The sequence below is a fragment of the Cottoperca gobio genome, chromosome 5, assembly GCF_900634415.1.
Source record: "Cottoperca gobio chromosome 5, fCotGob3.1, whole genome shotgun sequence".
NCBI lineage: Eukaryota > Metazoa > Chordata > Actinopteri > Perciformes > Bovichtidae > Cottoperca > Cottoperca gobio.
In genome coordinates, this window is record NC_041359.1 from 18574085 (window position 1) to 18594949 (window position 20865).

Consider the following 20865-nt stretch of genomic DNA (forward strand, 5'->3'; position numbering starts at 1 on the left):
TAAAATGACATTTTTCCTCTGTTTTTGTCTTTATTTCGATATTTTTTTGGGAAACAAGTAAAGTCTCCTGTCATAAACTGTCACAAACCCACAATGAAATAGCACAAACGAAGATGAGAAATAAAAAACAAACAAATGAGAACATAAACAGTAGTTAATGGAAGAAAACTTCCATTATCAGGAGGAAGAATAACAATCACATGTCAACAACCACACACCTCTGAATATATGAATTAGGCCTGCAACTAACGATTATTTTCATTATCAATTAATCCGATTATTTTCTCGACTAATTTATAAATTATTTGCTTCGTTTATAAAATGTCAGAAAATAGTGAAAAATATCCATCCCAGTTTCTTAAAGATCTTGAATCAAATCCCATCAGCAGATGGACAGATCACAGATTCAATAGTTCCAACAGCACCATTTCACAGAACAGCAGCGGCAGTCAAGGCTGAGAAACGATGCTTCTCTGACTTACCACAGGATGGGGATCTCTCACACGGCTCACAGGCTCTCAACTCCGACTTTATAGTTTGATCATAATAGAGTGAAACTGATGAGCAGTTACAAATGTGTCCTAAATAACAGGAATGTACAAACTGCATAAACATGATTTGAATCTTAAATGCGTCTGCGTTCTATGAAGTGAGGATTTAAATATATTTCTGGTTCCACTGCAGGACTTGCAGAAAGTGGAATAAAAAGCTGTAAATTAATAAAAGGGACTAATACAAAATAAATATATATTCTTTGTATAAAATGAATACAAGGAAATCATATAGGCAATATAAGCTGGTCTACTTGATGATAACAATAAAGCAATTAAAGTGCTTTGGGAATGGTCACAGACTGAAATGAGTCTATGGGACCTGTGGGACGTGGCTGGACTTGCCTCGACCTTTCTCGACTGATTGACCCTCCTTTCATCCAGAAGGGCCTGAGGACAGATCCCACTGCAGTTGAACAACTGTCCTCATCCGCCCGGAGGAGAAAAAAACCTGGTGCAAAGCATTGATTGTCTACTTTTGTCCGTCTGTTGGACGTCAGGCAGGTCGACAGAGATCCTTTTTCTAAAGCTTTTCAACTTGTTTTGGACCTTTTTTTTTTATTAAATAAAAAAAATCAAAGGATCAGGATCATGAATGCTTAAATGAGGGAAGAAAACTTAATTTCAAAGACATTAAGGTGAAGATAAAGGATACCACATTAGGACAAACGGGAAGAGAAACAGATGCAAAATGAAGACTTTGGCAAAAGTGCAAGGGAGGACTGAAGAACCTCTGGGATACAGGGACGATAAAGTGAGTGTCTTTGGTCAGCAAGGCCGACGTTGTTCAAGTGAGGTGATGGAAGTAACTCGATGCTAAAAACTTGTATACTGTATATCAACTTGGGGCTATTCTAAATTATCATACATGTAGCCAAATGCTGAAATTGTGTGAAACGTAATGCAGTAAGACCCGTCATTAATAACACAAAACAAGAAGACCTGAAAGTAAGATTATTGTTTGCATGCTGAAACCTCTGTATGCATGTGTCAGATGATCTTAACCTTGCTTTGGTCAAATCTTTCTCTCTATGCAGTTTAATAAAGTGCAGAATATTAATAAGATTCTTCTATATGAATAAATGATTGTGTTACATGTGAATAGGAATGTAAACATCAACACATTGCTGCAGCTCATCCTATAATCTGAGTTTTATCAAATAAATGTGTCTTAGTTTAGCTTTTCATTAAGCTCAGTGTACTTCTAATTTTGAGAATGCACAAACAACAAGGAGCAGAGTATTGTGAGTCTGCACAACTCTTCTCCAATATACCCTCTAAACCTTTTTAACTCTTCTTTATTAATCTTGGTGAACTTGTTTCTGTGGCAATAACCAGGATTCAAACCATTTTTTTGATTAAATTAACTTTATTCTTCAGACAGCATCAGACTTCTTTGACAGATGTTTTAATGTTGTCCTGTCAGTTTAGTCTTCTCAGGAAAATTCCTCAGATAAGATAAGAAACCACTTGTGCTGAGGCAAAAATAGGAAAGAGTGAGCGGTGGAGAGAGAGGTGAAATAGAGCAAAGAACTAATTAGCTCAATCACTCTTTCTGCTCTGTTAGGTCCTACCTACCCCTAAATCACACATATACATATTAAATGAAGCTGAACAAATGATAACAAGGCGTTTTAAATTTAAATTTGACTTTTTAATATGTCTTTTGTGTTAGGTTTCAGACACCAGCCGGGAGGAATTCTTGTCGGATGAAAACAATCAGGACATCCAGACGCAGTTCAAGTGGGCCAGAAGGTCCAGTGTGGCTGCAGGATGCAAAGGTAAAACAGGCACTATGTGCACCTCTTATGTCACTCGTAGCGTTCACATCAAAGTTTTGACTGAAAGCCACACTAAAGAAAAAAAAAACCCACACATTACCGTATTCTGATGATTACATTTTGGCTAATTATGTGTGTGCACGCCCACATACACATGCATGCACATACAATAATCCTACACTGTGGAAAGATCAGTGCTTTTCAGCTCACGTGGATCATCATGTCAGCAGAGTTTTTAAAAGCTTAACTCGATGGCCAAAGAGAGCTAGAGCATTTTGATATTTTTATAGCTGTAATCTGTCCTCAGTGGATTGAGATTCCAGGGTTGTGTTGGTCGAGCTGTGACGCAACTGTGTTTTTATCTGTCCGTGTGCGTAGAGCTGTCTAATGAATGTGTGTCATATAGAAACAGCAGCCATTAGAGACAGATTCTACTCTTTCTGTTTTCTTTTTTCTTCTTCACTGAATTTGTCCATGTTAGGGTTCGTATGAGTTTAAGCATAAATCTCCTTGAATCACACTACCGGCTGCCACGAACCTGGACAGCTGCGCTCAGAAGATCATGTAGTCGTGAATGCTTAATCTTGGTTTTGAGATTAAATCGGTCTGCCTCCATCCCGCCAGCTCAGTTTGCTGTGTGTGGGATATTTCCACATGTTGGTTTTTCCACAGCCGAGGCGACAAAGAAGAGCAGACAACTGCCCTATTGATTAGAGCGGGAGGTGCTTTACAGGTGTAAAAAAACAATATATATGATAGATCGTCTTTATTGATCCGATTTGATTCATAATTCTGGTGCAAGTACATCTGAGTAACTGGGGATGCTTTTATTGAGTGAAAGTGTGACACTGTGAGTTACATACAAATAAATGTAAAACGCACAAAGAAGTAGAGGTGAAGTCATTTTCCCAGAGAGGGATTATCCAAACAAAAGGAAAAGATTCAGAAAAAGCAACAAAACATTTTTTTCCTTCCCCTGTTTATTATCTAATGTGTCCTTAGATTTATCTTGTGGCCCCCTGAGGGAGTCCCGACCCCCAGGCTGGGAACCTCTTACTTAAAATACTTCTTAAGGTCTTTGCTTGTTACAGTATGTACAGTGCGTTAAATTGTGCAGTTACATTTAATGTTTTTATTGTGATGACATGATGACAACCTCACAAAAACAGAAAAAAGGTTGAAAAACAAAAATGGACAAAACAAAGTAAAAGATCCAGGTAACAAGACAACAAACGAAACCCTTCAGCATTGCAAATACCTAGGTTGAGCGTCCGGTACGGCCGTATTAGAAACACACACATGACATACAGAGCGTATTTATTGTTCCAAATAGTTCCACTCTTCGTCTTTTATAAAGTCTGTTAATACAGCTGTTAGTAATTTGTTGTATGGTTGAAGAGAAAGTTGAACATTTTGCTTAATTCACAGAAAAGTCAAAGTTTGTCATTGCACTAAATGTCAGACAGCCACAGAGCGGCTGAGAAGGGCGGTTTGATGAGGGAGGGGAGGGGGAGCAGAAGGGCAAGGGAGAGGAATGAGAGGAGTTGGGACTGGGAAACAGATGCTCACACAGCAGTGCAACATGTTAGCCACCACCCCCTCCCACATCACAGCCCCTCCCATCCCCTGCCTCTCTGTCGCTCCCTCACTTTTGGTCCCTCTCATAATCTGACCACACAGAGAGGCTCGAGAGGAGAGTGTGTGTCTTGGTTTTTCTGCTGTTATTCTTCAAATCATGGGATGGAAACCGTTTTTGTTTTTGTTTCCGTTACTCGGATTTGGACTATGACTGTCGAGCTCTCTGTGCTCTTTTCCTCTCATCTCCCCCGGGTATTACCACAGGAATAGTTTGTGTGTAAGTGTGTGTATGTGTGTGTGTATCCGTCCAGCGTGATGCTAGCTTCTGATAGTCTTGAGTCTAGCAGCAGGAGTGGATCATCATGAGAGGAGGTCACCACCAGCGAGGATGTGGGTGTCAGCACCTGTTCAGAAAACTGCTCAACAAATGTGGCTGCTGCTTTGTTCGAGTTAGAGGTACGTAGATGCTCTTCAGGAGGACTTTTACTGTAGGTGTTCTCTGACTGTGGAGCAAAGTTTTTACTGTTGTTATTCTTTACGTGTGTACACAAAGTTTTGTAATGTTGGGAAATGCACTTGGTTGTTACTTTTGTATCAAAGCCAAAGTTAGTTTTTCATTTTTCTTATGTTTTTCCATTCACCTGCCAGTCTCAAGTCTTAAGCTTCCTACCGTGTGTCCTTCATGATCGTGGCATAATTCAATTAAAAAATTGCGAGAATAAAAGCAATTATTCACTTTTACAGGATATAAAAAAAGGTGCATGGGAGATCAGACTTTTTAAAAGAAATACTTACTGAATATATAAGGGCTGATATACCAATCATAAATGTTAGCTGCATTTATACTGTAGATGCAAAACAAGCTATGAAATACGCTTAGTATCGGCTGAAAAAACAAACATTATTACTTAGTCTTACTTGTGTTACCCCTTAGCTAGGTTAATATTCTTAGTTTTAATTCACGTTAGCTTCCACAAAGTGGTTTCTAGTCTTCTTGGGGTCCAGGTTAATATAAGCATCCTAATGTTTGTCCTGTTATGTTGGTTTGTATTTGTTTATTGGTTGTAAAAATTGTGCAGTTACACTTTTGTTTGCACTGTTATGATGCACAACAACCAAAAATAGGATACCTTTTTGACAGTAGGGAGGATTAGCTGAAACAGTGAACCTCCCCATATTGGCTATGCTAACTAGCTACTGCTAGCAGCGGCCTTAGCCAAACTTATGATACCAACCAAGCAACAGGCTATAATGTTGCTAGCAAATAGTGAACAGCTAGTTAACGCTTCTTTTTCTCTGCTGGGGTTGGTTTATATTTGAGAGCAAATGTGGTGTATATATTGTATTTGTAAGCTAAGCAAAAAAAGCCTGACAATTTTTAGCATATTAGCCACAATATTAATGTCAATATCCTATTGACAAGTGGCGTCACCATTGTGGGCTACAGTTCTCAATACTTGCCGTTGGTGTCAGATGAGAATTTCCTCTGGATTGGAGGATTTAGTGTAGTTTAGTTTAGTTTACTTGGTATGGACGTCACAGTAGCATTAGAATTGTAACAAACATTCACAATGACCAGTTGCACTGTGTTAAGGTTTTGTAGCTGAAATGCTAATTTGCGAGTCGTTTTTCACTGTATGTTGATCATTGCTGCTACAGAAAAAGAAATAGGGCTGAACAGTGGGTATACTCCTTTTAAATACCAAGAGAGACTTCTAGAGAGTCTGCTCCAAGATGACACAGTGGAAGTATTGTTTGTCAACAAAAAACAATGCAGAGACAGTTTCATTAATATTTTTGTCAAGATTCATTTACAATAAATCACCAGTCTGTGTTTAGAAGGATATGAAACAGACACAGCGAGAGTGATTCATTTTACAACAGAAGTCAGTGATAAAATCACATCTGGATCGCTGGAGTGTCTCTGAATATGCTGCTGACCATTGAACCTCTGAAACACAGGAATCATTGAGTCACTGTCTCGACATTCCTCTCCCTAAAAAACTAGGCTTAGAGAATCCATCACACACACACACACACACACACACACACACACACACACACACACACACACACACACACACACACACACACACACACACACTTAGATATCACTTCTGGAAAATGAAGATGTATGAAACCCAGAATAGAATATCTTCATTATGATCTATATCTGCATCACTGACATTATGAGAGGAAAGCATTAGCTTGTGTTTTTTGTTTTTGCTGATGATATGAATCATTCATGCTGCTTACTTCTGTAGCATCATTCTTTTAACAGTAGCTAAAGAATGTTAGCTCGGAAGCAAACGTTAACAAAGTTAACTAGCTAGCACAATTTAGACGTCTTTTTTAGTTTAGTTTGTTGGACATTAAGAGAAAAGAGACATTAAATCACACAATTCTACAACATATAAAGTATAACATAATAGCAACCAATTTCTAATTGGCAAAACACAGTTTTTCTTCTTTTATTACCAATTGATTGGAGGTTGAAGGAAAAGTATAACGCCTTATATTACTTTTTACACTCAATTTGAATTATTTATCAACAATATATTTACTTTTTACTACATTTATTCAGGACTCCATATGGGCTCCAAATGTGACAGCGTTTATGGATTGGACTCGTATACAACGTACACAAGATGAAAACATTAGCTTACAAGACTTTCCTCTTTTATCTCTTTGTTCCTGCGTAGCTTTACTTACTGTTTTCATATGAGATGCATTTTTGACTGCATGTTAAATAACAGCAAGGGATTTTCTTAATCTGTACCCCTACAATACTGTGACTCCACTTCAGGGCAAAGGCAGCTGTGCACACACACACACACACACACACACACACACACACACACACACACACACACACACACACACACACACACACACACTTTTGAACATGCACATACACACAAACACGTCCCATTACTGCCTTACCCTTAAATCCTCTGTTGTTCCCGTTGCTCGGGGAGTGATTACAGAACAGCTCTTCTCTGAGCCGCTCTGACAGACCCTGCAAATAGACATGTTAAATATATAAAAATCCGTTGAGATGCCTTGCTTTTCTTTTTTTCACAAAAGACACTTTTTCGGGATACACCTCGTCTGTGATGTGGTGTCAGAATTGCTGTTATGCAAGGTGTTTTCCGGTTTAACTCTTTAAATACCCTTTTTGTCTGTTTGTGAGTGCGGATGAGTTTTCTTTGTTTTTATAGGAAGCCAAGCAGTTACAGTCAGGATTGCACCAGACCTTTTCTTTTCTTGTTGTTGAGGGAATACATTTGTTGGAGACCTCTTTTCTTCCATTTTCAAGTGTTGTTCTTATGTGGTTTGGGGCTTTGTGGTTTTCTAATCTCCCTCTACCTCCTCTGAAGACTTCCTCCCTATAACTCCTTCATTCTGTGATCTCTCATTGAGTGTTTCATTTCATTTGGCACAATGTCCAATAGCTATTTATAAAGACAGAGAAACACCTCCAGATAAAGTACGTTTGGGGGAACTTGCTTGGAAATCTAGTTAAAGGTCCTGCCAAAAGTCTCACTGTCTCATTACACACACATCACTGCGGCTCATAAACTACAATGACTCACAGCCCATTAGTCCTCCGGTGTGTGTGAAGTCATCGCTGCCAGTATGTGAAGAAGTAAACATGATGACTAACAAGCACAAAAGTGTTTTGTACCACAGAGCACCTTCATATACAGAAGCCTATCTGGAGGCCCAGCCATGTTGCAATCAAGCATTTGGTTGTTTGCTGATATATTTTTGCCTGATCTTCATTCGAACTTGATATTCATTAAAGGTAAAAACAACTAGAAATATGTTATATATAGTTTTGAGTTGTCTTCTTACATTATCCCAAATGTTTCCAACTATTTTCAAACCTAAAGAAATCCGTATAAAATATAGGGTGGTGGGGGGGTTCGTTAAATTTGACATCTGTGTATTATTCGTTATTCGCTCCCAGTCAAAACCTCCTGAACAATAATAATAATAATAATATAATAATAATAATAATAATAATAATAATAATAATATAATAATAAGCTTTATTTGCCATATTTTGAAAGTATGAGATCAACAATGGGCCCCTGTGGCCCTTCAACTGGTTTACTCCCTTTGCTACCCATTATTTACGTTTACAGCGTCAACCTCTTTATTGACCTTTTAATTAACGTATAAAACACAGACGTCTCTGTGAGTCCAGATTCTTTTGGCAAAATCTTGGTTAAAGCCCGCTTCATAAACAAACCCGTTTGTTAAGTTTTATGAAACCTATCGGTTAAAGACAGTTTTTCTCCAATATATTCTTTAATCTTTCACTTTTCCACTAATTGTGTAAAGAACATGTAAACACATTTATCAGAGAAACATCCTCTTTTTCCCCGTGGTAAAACAGTCTATTTGATCTCAAGTTAAAAAAAAATACACACTCTGAAAATGTATCCTAGTTACCTTTACACATTCAATGTTAGACCAGTAATAATTCACCATTAAAAGGCTAAGATAAAGATATATAAAATATCATCATTGAAAGGCTAAAGTAAAGAGATATAAAATATCACTATTAAAAGGCTAAAGTAAAGAGATATAAAATATCACTATTAAAAGGCTAAAGTAAAGAGATATAAAATATCACTATTAAAAGGCTAAAGTAAAGAGATATAAAATATCACCATTAAAGGTTAAAGTAAAGAGATATGTTTTTAGTTTACTTTTGAAGATATTGAGCGAGCTTGCCTCTCTAATGTCGGCAGGTAAAGTGTTCCATAGCTTTGGTGCATCCCCAATTTACTTTTGGATGTTTCTGGGAACATTTAATAAACCAGTAGTGGATGATCGTAATGTTCTTGGGGGCACGTAGTTATTAGAGAGTTGGCAGTGTAACTTGGTGCGGTTCCGTTTAGGGCTTTGTATACAAGAAGGAGGACCTTAAAGTCAATTCTAAAAGTTACTGGAAGCCAGTGTAGAGCAGGCTAACACTGGACTGATGTGGTCTCTCCTCTTGGTTCTAGTCAGCAGCCTCGCTGCAGCGTTTTGGATGAGCTGAAGTCTCTCCGTTGTTTTTTTTGGGACACCGGTAAAGAGTGCATTACAGTAATCGAGTCAGGCTTGAGATAAAAGCATGGATTAGTTTTTCAGCATCCTTTGATTTATAGTCTGATTTTAGCTATATTTCTAAGGTGGAAGAATTATGTTTTTGTCACCTTGTTTATGTGGGATTTAAAGCTTAGATCTGAGTCTATGATAACACCAAGACTTGTGACTTCAGGTTTAATCAAAGGAGTAAGTTTCCCCATGCCAGCATCATCTCTCTTTTTGTTACAGGACCTACTAGTAGGATTTCAGCTTTCATTTAATTAGTTCTCATCCATTTATTTATTGCTGACAGACAGGTGGTGATGGAGTTAACAGCTGTAGCATCATTTGGTTCAGCAGAGATGTACAGTTGTGTGTCATCCGCGTAGCTATGGAATACAATGAACAATAAAGAAATCCTAACCGGGAGAAGCCGACTGCACTGACAAACTCCCATGCTCCCACGCTACTTCACAACACCACCAAACTCCGTCTTTTATTATTTTTTAGATTGAGAGAGCCCTAGTGGTTGAAAATAAAATAGTGTGCGCTAAAAGCCCACAATTAGACAATTAGAGATAGTCCTGTGTCCCTACAGGAGAAGTGTGCAGCGGACCCTTTCCTCTTAGGCAAGACAAGTTTATTTGTAGAGCAAAGGCAAGTGTTTTACTTAATGCATCAAACACGAAATATAGATTAAAATATTAAAATACAAATTAAAAGAATAGAAACCATTTTAAAAAGAAAAAGACAAAACATAGACATAAATACAAGATAGGCCAAGATGAGAGTGCAAGGTGCATAATGATGTTTAAAACTGTTATAATTAATATTTATTTATATCAAGTCTACTTATATGTGAAAGGATTGTTTGTTGTGGTTAACTCACAGAGAGAAATATCCCAACTCTGCAGTTCCCAGAGCTTTTGTAGTGTCTTTCAGCTCATTGTTTTGGTTTGGAGATCATTTCCAGCCACATCAGGCAGCTGTTTTCAGCAAAAAGCTTTGATATACCTACTGAACGCTTACTCATTCTCATCTTACCCTAAACCTTCACCAGACTTTCAGTGAGGGAAGATGGAGTAGACCGAGAGGGTTATTGAGCAGTAAACAAAAACTATGAGGGATGACCACAATCAGCAGCCTGCAGCGCTTTGAGAAAAAGGAAGTGGTGTCATGAGGAGTGGATGTCCTGCGACGCTGTGAAAACTGTAACTGGGTCAGTTGTCAACACTGCAGGATGTGTTTGTATGTAATGTGAAGGGACATTAATTACAATTACTCTTGTTATAGTTTACAGCAAATACAATTAACTTAATAATGGCCCAGGTCACAGATGCTAAGAGTGAACAAACCTCAGCAGACACTTATATTGATACCAGGACTCATATGGCAACATAGATGATGAAATGTAAGTTCAAGTGCTCGGTGTATCTCAGTTTGATTTTACGTACTGAACCATTTTGTGTTGCATTAGTGGCAGCTGGCCAGTGGATAGCAGATTAGCAGCCTTAGCAGCACTATTTTTAAGTAAATAACATGGAAGGTGAATGTGGCCAACCCTTTTCCTGAGGCTTTTAAACGCACGATATGTAATTTTCTGCCATTTGGGCTCTCTCAATCAAAACAATAACAAAAGACGGAGTTTGGTTGTGTTGTGAAGTAGCGTGGGATCATGGGAGTTTGTCACTGCAGTCGGCTTCTCCCGGTTAGGATTCCTTCATTGTTCATCGTTCAGGAGGTTTTCACTGTAAACCGAATTATCTGCAGGTCTCCTCCTCTCCAAAACAAACGTACCTGTGATTAAAAGCGGTAAAAATACTAATAAAAAGCAGTTTTACGTTCAGTGTTTCTATGACGCTTTCCGGCTGTCGCTAAAGTTTGCTCAGCTTGTTTCTCTGAACTTAAGAACCAGACATCTAATGACCACAACACTGTGCAAAGGGGATACTTCACCATCACATCATATAATGCAAACCGTTGCCTTTAATAAAATTACAGATTTCTGGGTTTGAAAATTGTTGGGATAATGTTAGTACACAACTCAACAAAAATATTCTAGTAATATGTTACTCTCCCGTATTGATAAACTGTGCATAAACTCTCTTTAGGAGTGAGTGGATGCAGACAGCATGAAAGTGGCTGATTTGTAGTTTTGGTGATGACAGCGGTGTGGACTGAGAAGTATTTTCCATGGCAGTATTCCATCAGGAAGTCAAGCAGGCCTTTTAACCCAAAAATGACTAAATGATTGCATTAATAATCATTTCATACATCATCAGCATGCACAGAATATAGAGCGACAACAGTAATCCCATACACACACACACAAAGGAAGGCCTGGCACGTAACGTGTAAAGCTTTAGTCGTGCTTAGACTTGGTGAAGTGTCATCTTTCTGTTTGAAGCTCTAACAGCATCTCAATAATTCCTGCTGCTGCTGACGGTCCCCATTTACGGGGTTTATTGAAGAAAGATGTAGTTAACGATCTGCTTTAACAGAGAGGGAGAGACTTCCATGGTGTAAATTACATCATGGAAGCAGAACAAATACAGTGTTTATTCTTCTTCTCGTGTGATATGAGTTCAAGTGGTTAATGTTCACTTCCCACTTTGACGATGCTGTGTAGCTTTGTAATCATTAATAGATGTGAGTTAAGCTGCTGCTTCTGTAAAAACTTACATTGAAAAAATGGGAAACTACTGACTTTAAAATACTCTAAAAACTAGTGCACATTCCACTCCTCAGTTTCAGTTAGTTTCCACTCTCACATGGATGTTTTTAGCCACAGTGTAGTAGTGCAGTTTGCTGACAGTGAGCTGCAGAGCCTCAAGGCAACAGACAGGATTACTGTCAGAGCGACTGACCCTTTGCTAATGTTTTGGTGCCGTTTACTGCCATCTCTTTCCATCTGGGGAGGTGTGTTGTCTGAGCCAAAGGGGTTGCCGAGAGAATCGAACCCCACCTACCTGAGTCCACCCATCAATCTGTATGCAGTAGAGAATTTGTCTGGCTCATTAAACCCCCTCCATTACTTGCAAGTTACACAAACCTGCCCCAGTGATACGTGAACATGGTCCCAGAAAATAGTTTTCTTAAAAGTTAGACCACTATTTACAATTTTCTTCTTTTCTTTTTGCAAGAACAAAGCCACAGGAATGACGCACAGACAGGAAGGTAGGGGTGGTTATAGGTTAACAACATTAGATGTGATCTGTAAATGTGAATGGAGAAGAAGATGTGTGGTGAATAATCGTTGTAGAGAAGCAGCTGTGTGGAGTCAGTTTAGGCATAAGTCTTTAAGTTATTAACGATATTTGGGGCAGCAGTAATAATAGAAACAAACAAACATTGTCTGTAGAAAGGAAAAAATGAGTGGATGAATGAGTAAATAAATTATGTAGAAATTAATGAGGGGAGAAAGAATTTTCAATAAATCATTATGCGACAATAATGATATTCTAAAAATCTTCTTGGTGTGTTCGCTGCCTCTAAAGAGTGTATATGTGTTTGCAATAGTGTTAAATAGTTAAGTTTTTAATACTTTTCATTGAATTGTTCAAATGTATATTTTTGTAGTGCTGAGTTTTGACTTTTCTGTTAAAAGATTGACCACCTTTTTACTATTTTCATGGGCAGCAGGTTTACATAAGAAGAACATGTTTAAAATGATGTAGATGTCCATAAAGCCTGCATGTGAGGATACGGTCACATCACGCATGTTTACAGGCTTACTGCTGACACTCCCTGCAGTCCGGATGGTGGTCCAGCTGTTGCTCTGTGTGGGAAAATGACACATTACATAAGTCTCTCAAACAAACATGACAAGCCAAGTCGCTCAGCTCAGCAGTGATTTGGACGTCACAATGACCATTACGCACCATTAAGGGTCAGTTCATAGAAAATGCTGATGTGTTCGTAGAAAAACCTGCAGTAAGGTGCTTTTTTTGTATCATTTTAACAGATGGTAAGGTGGTTGTTAGTGGTCCTTTTATTATAGTCATAGGAGTGCCATAAAAAAGAATACCTCTGTAAAAGAATAAGAAAATACATCTGGAAATATAAAGAGGAATAAATAAAATAATAAATGAGTAAATACAAAAGATGGAAATATATAGACAAATAATATTCTTTTTTAATTAGTAAATAAGGAAATGTGTACATATTAAGAGGAATAACTAAAAGAGTAAATACATGCAGATATGAAGACAAATAACAACATATAAAACAATTATTATAAGCATTTTCATTGGTTTGTTCATTTATTTCTGTATATATTTAAATATAAGTTTATTTATGTAATGTATGTGATATATATAAATATAATATATTTTTGCTATTATATTTGCAAATGATTATTATTATTCTTTTATATTTAGTTATTTTTCTTTATATTTCCCACATTTTTGTATTCACTAATTTATTCTTTTAATTATTCATCTTTATTTTCCACATTTATGTATTATTTTTAATGGCACTCCTAGGAATCTATACAGTATGACCTTATCTTTATAGATAAAAGAAACAAGGTGTGTGTGGTCACCTTGGTATTTGCACCAACTGATTCTGTGGAATTTGGGTCACATAGTTAAAGATATCAAATCAAATCAAATTCAAATCTAATTTATTTGTATAGCCCAATATCACAAATTATACATTTGTCTCAGTGTGCTTTACAGACTGTACAGGTTACGACACCCTCTGTCCTTAGACCCTCGCATCGCACAAGGAAAAACTTCCTAAAAGAAACCCCACAATTAAAGGGGGAACAATGTTAGAAACCTCAGGGAGAGCAACTGAGGAGGGATCCCTCTGCTAGGTCGGACAGACGTGCAATAGATGTCGTATGTACAGGATAAACAACATAGTACATATACAACATTTGACAGAAACTATGTTGTGTTGAAAAAGAGAAAGTTTGGATGAATCCAGGAAAATGTCAAAAAGGCTTCCTGGTGTCCAGCAGGACCAGGGCAGCAGGCGCAGCCACGATTCCTGATCCTGACGTAAACTTTATCAGTGGCAACCTGCCACATGACAGACAGACACTCCGGGGATGATGCCCCGGATGATGAGTTAGTAACATACATTTACATAAATGCATACAGATAGAGAGGGAGAAGAATTCAAATTACCAGTCTGACTAGTCCAGAGAGGGAGGGGAGGAGAGAGGAAGAGAAGGACGAGAGCAGGGAGGTGTCCCCCGGCAGTCTAAGTCTATAGCAGCATAACTAGGGGCTGATCCAGGGCAAACCTGAGCCAGCCCTAACAGAAGCTTTATCAAAAAGGAAAGTCTTTAGCCTGCTCTTAAATGTGGAGAGTGTGTCTGCCTCCCGAACACAAACTGGAAGCTGGTTCCACTGGAGAGGAGCTTGATGGCTAAATGCTCTGGCTCCCATTGTACTCTTAGAGACTCTAGGAACTACAGTAACCCTGCAGTCTGGGAGCGTAATGCTCTAGTTGGTTTATAAGGTACTATGAGATCTTTAAGATATGCTGGAGCCTGACCATTAACTGCTTTGTAAGTCAGGAGAAGGATTTTGAATTCTATTCTGTATTTTACCGGGAGAAAGTGCAGAGCAGCTAATACAGGAGTAATATGATCCAGTTTCCTAGTTCTTGTCAATACAAAAAGAAACTCAGAAAGTAATTTTGGGTAAAGCCATTATGACATTTTATGGTTAATTGTAGGGATGTTGTCCGGCTGACTTTGGGTGACAAGCCTCTTCAATGTTGCGTGAGGTCGGGGACAGTGCCTGCGGAGTGGCCGACTGGAATAGAATGACAGTAGAACGAACATTCAAATCTACATAGCAGGATGGTCAGAGTGCCAGACTTTTTTATGTGCATCGTTGCCATTGCAAAGAACTGTGATTAATACTAATCTCATTCTATTACTATGAGTGGTTACCATTTTTAAAAAGGGGGACCCGAGGGTGCACTCCAATTATCGTGGTATCACACTACTCATCCAGTCACTATGAGTCATCCAGCCCATGTATAACTGGAGTTTGTCCAATAATTTGGTTTATAAATAAATATCTGTCAAGCACATGACATTCCCATCACCCTCAACTGTATTATGTTTAATGCTAAGTACCAAATGTTAGCATGCTAACTTGCTACACTAAGATTGTAAAAATGATGAAATTATACCTGCTTAACATCAGCTGGGTCTAGACTGTGTAACAGCAGCAACATAAAGTATGACAACCTGGGGGGGAAGGCGGAGCTGGGGTGGATCTTGCTAAATCTGCTAACCTCTAACAAGATTTGTCCGTCTCCCAGCCGCTGCACACTGTACTCCTGGCGAAGCAGCCTCCCGCCAATGGTGTCCTTTTCTCGTTTCTGCCATTTAATAATAAACAAACTATCAAAACGTGCAGAGATCGTGGCTGTATTATTGACAAGCCTGCAGCTCCACTTCTTCTCCCTCTGCACTGAGGGCAGACTGGAGCTACAGGGACTCTCTATCGCCTCTAGAGGAACAAGTGGTATTACAAGACAGGACGGACCTGGACTAGTCAGACTGGTAATTTCAGTAGATATCTCTGCAACACAATATATAGACGTCTTTGACATAACGTCGACACTGTTGCCTCTTCACACTAATGTTAGTTCATTGTTTTATTGTTTTTAATTTATATTCTGGTATATCTTGCACATTGCACCTTTAACTCCACAATTTTCTGGATTCATTTTTGTTTTCTTCTACCTTCCTAAACAGGTTGATTATTATTAGTCTGCATGACTTTTGATGAGAGTCATTTGGAAAATAAGCACACTATCCCATTGGTTCAAACCTCGGCTAAGAACCATCACACACACACACACACGCACACACACACACACACACACACACACACACACACACAGACCCACACACACACACACACACACACACACACACAGACCCACACACACACACACACACACACACACACACACGCACACACTTTCCTCTTAATGATCCCATTATAGAAATGAGTTTGTGTTTTTTACTGCATGAGTGAAGTACCAGGCGATGAATTAGTTTAATTACAGTCTTATTTGAATCCAACCTACTTTACTTGTCTGCTTTGTTTTGTAGGACACCAAACTTTCGTCTGACATATTAACATGATAAATATACTGTACATGTAGTTCAATAAAATCATCACATATGATCAACACCAATGTCGAGAATAGTAGACTTAATATTTGTGTATTGTTTTGTATTTAGGCAGGATTTTGCAGTTCCTCGTGAAGAAAAGGAGAACTGAAATGAAGCCATAAGAAAAGCACATTATTTAGTATTTGACTGTCAATATGGTGTCTTGTTTAATGGCAGTATCAGGCAGTTTTGGCAATAGCTGATCCAGATTTCCACTGGCTTCTTGTAAGCTTGATATCATGATTACAGCTTACATAAATGTGCTGACAGGGAATAGTGGCTTCTGGGAAGAGTCCAAAACGACAAAATGAGGCTCCTGAAAGATCCCACTTTGCTACGATCAGCAGAACAGAGTGAAATGTTAATGTTAGGGTGCTTGATTAAAACAGTGTGGTACCAGTTTCCATAGTCAAGAGACTTAAAGCTTGAAACAAAATCCAGCTGTGGCGTGAAAGGGTGTCAGCTTCAGTGTTGGTCCGGCCTGAGTTGGAGAATGAGGGCAGTTTACTGCAGACGTGATGGGTTCAGTTGTGACTCAAGACAGAAAAAATCATTCCAGTCTGCATCCTTTAAATCTTATTGTTGAGAGGTTGGTGGTCCAATCTTCATCTCCTAATTAGATTAAGGGCTTTGCTTTCTTTTTAAATAATAACAATTAAAAGGTCTAATTTCAAGTTGTCTGTCACAACATGAGGTGCCCCTCTTCTAAAAATACAAATGATGTTTGTGTCAATGCATCAAAAATAAGACTTTTAATGTTCAGTTATGCCTTATTTTAACTGCCTCTATACTCTAACATTGTTTCTTACACCCCTTAGTAAAAGTGCTGCAAATTATTTGTATGAAGATCCAAATAAAGTGATACCTAAATTATTTTTTTAGACCATGTCTAACAAATGCATCCAGTCAAGCTGCATTATATAATCTCCATTTAAACGTCCTCTTGAGAACATATGTGTTTATAATAATTTAGGACCAGTAGGTACAGTAATTGCAGTTACTACAGTTACAGTTAGGGCTTAACACAGGAAATTGACCAACATTTTTTGTGCAGAAATCTGTCTGCAGCATCTGACCTGAGAGGATGTACCCCACAATTAGCTGCTGTATGTTAACCCAATCATTTTCCCTCTTCCTCTCTCGCTCTGCAGCAGAGTCTTACTCAGTGGCGGGCAGTACCGGCAGTATCACCCCATCAGTGGGCCCGGTGCCCCACCAGGCCTCAGGCAGCTCCAGCCCCTGCTCACACTCTTCATCTGCAGGATCACGGCACCCTGTCAGTGCCCTCAAGAAATGGCTCACCAATCCCGTCCGCAAGCTGAGCTCTGATGCCAGAGGAGGAGCGGGGAAAGTCGAGAAGCAGACGTGCAGGTCAGAAAGGAGGCAGCCGCCATTGCTCCTTTCTCACAGTGAAACTCAGCCGAGGCCTCTAGAACCGCACGTCAACTACACCATCCTCCCGTCTGGAGATACGGTGAGACTTAAAGACAGACGGCTGCATTTGTACCTCCTGAGGAAATGCATTTTATGTTCTTGTTTATAATGGATGTTGTGTTTGTGTTGTACAGGTGTCGAAGGACGGCCTGTTGAGTCCAGCCACTCCTTCTCCTACACAGCCGCACTGTCAGAGCTATTTAACTGACCTCCTGCAAGGCAGAGATGCACAGACTCTAGTAATGTCTCTTTTCTTCTCTATTTTCTTTTCTTATACTTTATTTTCTTCTAGTCTATTTTGTTCTATTCAAATGTCTGACTCAGCAGATAAACTGCAGTTTTATGTAAAGCTGTGCAGCGGTCTGAGATTGATAGATTGATTGATTGAAGATCAATAAGTCCTGGATTTATTTCCATCGTCCCTGATGGAGCCAGAAGATGCTGAAGATATATCAGAAAATAAGAACTAAAGTTAAAACAATGCAAAAAAAATGTTGGGGGACATATAGTGCATGTTATGCTGCGATGATATGAAATGACACATTGCATATAAAATAGTAATTTGTTTCTGATGAGACAATAATTACAGTACACATTAACATTAAGAGCTCTCACCACTAAATGCACTCCCCTCACAGTTATTGTTAATCTTTCAGTTCTCTCTCATCATCAAACCTTTAGGTAATGCAGGTCTCATGAGTCACATGATGGAAGCACATACACTTAAATGTACAAACTATGAATTATAAACATGCACCTCCCTCTACATCCTGTTTAATTGTATTGAACAGAAAATGCTTCTTATTTGCACACATCATTCAATTTCCACCAATTACGCCAAATGAAAAGCTTGTATTTTAAAATGTTTCTGCACATTTTGTATGTGCGCATGCACACTAACACACACAAGTACATGCAGCGACTTTCTGGTAACCCTATACTAGTGAATACGCTTTGAAAGACCATTTGGAGTGGAATCAATCCTGTGGGCTTTTCTAGACGCCATCTGGAAGTAATCAACTAGCAAAGCAGTCTGTAGCAGGCTGAAACAGGGACACTGTTGGGGGTACTGTCACAACACCCAAGCAGCTCGAGCAATAAAAAGCTAACTAACCTCGGGGAGGTCCAGTGCTGCCAGCCGTACCAGAACATAAATTCTGCCGTTGGCTGTTGGACGGGTAAAGGAACAGGTTTACCTCCACATCCAGCTCGGCATGAATGTCGTTCTTAGTTCCTGTGGCATTGTTTGACATTGTTCTGCTTGATGAATGACTGTTCCCACTTTCGGCCTTTCTCAGTCCAATAGTCCTTTGGGACAATATTATTCTATAGACACCTGCAGCTTCATGTCTAGTTTGGCTCCTCAACCCTTTAATATTGTCCTTTCCAGGAAGAAGGCCTTATCGACTCTAGAAATGAATAATGTGCTTTCTTTTCCAAAATATCCTTATTCAGTTTCTTGCAGAGAATTAGGTGAGAACATTGACACCACTCTCACAGTTGGATTCATGTTACTGTAATGTCTATTTTCAGACATTTAATTTAAAAACAACATTTTCAAACAGTAATTTGGCTCTGAGGACCCCCAAGGGGTCACGGACCCTCTTTTGAAGACCCATGATCTAGTCTAGTGCATCGAGGCAGAGCATAAAATGTGGTGAGACAACAGTTTGTCAAGAGGTTTGCAGTCACATTAAAATCATACTACTTTGGAGTGATATTTATTATATAACAACTCTCCATACTGTGGTCGGTCACAACCAACCTTTATTATCTGACTGGACACATTTTTACAAATGTTGCTCATTTGTAACTGTCAGGCCTGATTCAGCTTTTCCAATTTCCATTTTCTGTGCCCAACATTCTCCTCAGGAGAGACATTAAAAAGTGATTATTACTCTCAGGTTACTTTGGATTTAGGTGGTAGCATGACTTTCCAAAAAGGAACATAAAATTGCGCTGCTGATGTGTTCCCCATTAGGACCCTATCATCTTCATATATTTCTCCAGATGTGTGCCGGCTGGGTGAGAGGCCGTTAGGCTTAATGATTTAAGTTTGTGTGGTTGATGGCCAGTAGTCAGACATCACGCTGCACCACAGCGTTTTGAAGAAGTACTTATACAATAAAATCAGTAAAACAGTTGATACTCCATTCAAGGTCAAGTCCTGTAACCAAACTCCTACTTAAGTACAAGTACAGAAGGTTTATCAGCAAAATGTTCTCAAAGCCGAATATTCACAACCTTTCTGTGGATGTCCAATCAGTGTTGATGGTAAATGTAGTCCATTCAAGCAATACATGGCTATATTGACAGCGTACCGGCAGTGCCTACATGTACCGGCAGTGCCTATATGTACCGGCAGTGCCTACATGTACCGGGATGCATTGCGCGCGAGCTTCTGACGCCCAGCCAAAACATAGTGTAGCCGAGTTGCGCCTATACTTATGCAGGTAACAAAATAAAAACAGCACGTAGTCCAAACCATCATGAACTCTTTATAATTTTCCACATTGTCAACGGCAGCGCATTACAACTTCACTCCAAAGAGACACTGCTTTGTAATGGGTCACAAGGGCCAAAACGTTTAGCAGCCACTGGTTCAATAACATGTTACAGTGATGTTTACCAAAAGCTGTACTGTCTTGTTTGTGTGTTTTAGAGTCAAAAATCCAGCATGGACACTTTCCACGGGGAAGACGGCTGCACTGTGACTGACGACACAGCCAGCCAGCGGTCCGCTACAGTGGACAGTGCAGTGGAGAGAAACATTGCTTTAGAGAAGAGCATGTAGGTGGTGACCTCTACTTTACAGGAGTAGTTAACATTTTGGGGAAAACGCTTACGAAAAGTGTCATGTGTTCAACCTGTGTGTACATTTCTTGAACGGAACTGCCTACAGTGTAAATGTGTTCATTAAGGAGCTTTAGAGGTGCTGGTAGACACACGTGATTGTTTTGGACGGAGCCAGGCCAGCTGTTTCTCCTTGTTTCTAGTCGTTATGCTAAGCTAAGCTAACTGTAGCTGGCTGTAGCTTGATATTTAATCATTTAGACATGAGAATGGTATCATCCTTCTGAGCATAAAGAAAATAAGGGTATTTACCAAAATGTCGGACTTCCATTACCATGCTTTTACTGTACATTTCTGATTTTATTTTGATATCTCTCTCAGATATGTGCTGACTGAGCTGATAGAGACAGAAAGGCTGTATGTAGAAGATCTGGGACTCATCGTGCAGGTGTGTCTCTCTTCCAGCCGTCAAATAATCTGCTTGCAACAT

General features: G+C 39.1%; 1 protein-coding gene across 1 annotated transcript in view; it reads left to right on the forward strand.

Annotated features, from left to right (window-relative positions):
• The window catches only part of arhgef25b (Rho guanine nucleotide exchange factor (GEF) 25b), a gene marked incomplete at its 5' end in the record, with an annotated part of 31563 nt that overhangs the window by 1448 nt on the left and 9250 nt on the right, over positions 1-20865 (forward strand). Inside the window, 5 exons of the mRNA XM_029430672.1 lie at positions 2227-2332; positions 17300-17622; positions 17717-17821; positions 20245-20372; positions 20757-20823. Coding sequence (XP_029286532.1) covers positions 2227-2332; positions 17300-17622; positions 17717-17821; positions 20245-20372; positions 20757-20823 — 729 coding nt within the window. The remainder of the gene's footprint in view (positions 1-2226; positions 2333-17299; positions 17623-17716; positions 17822-20244; positions 20373-20756; positions 20824-20865) is intronic.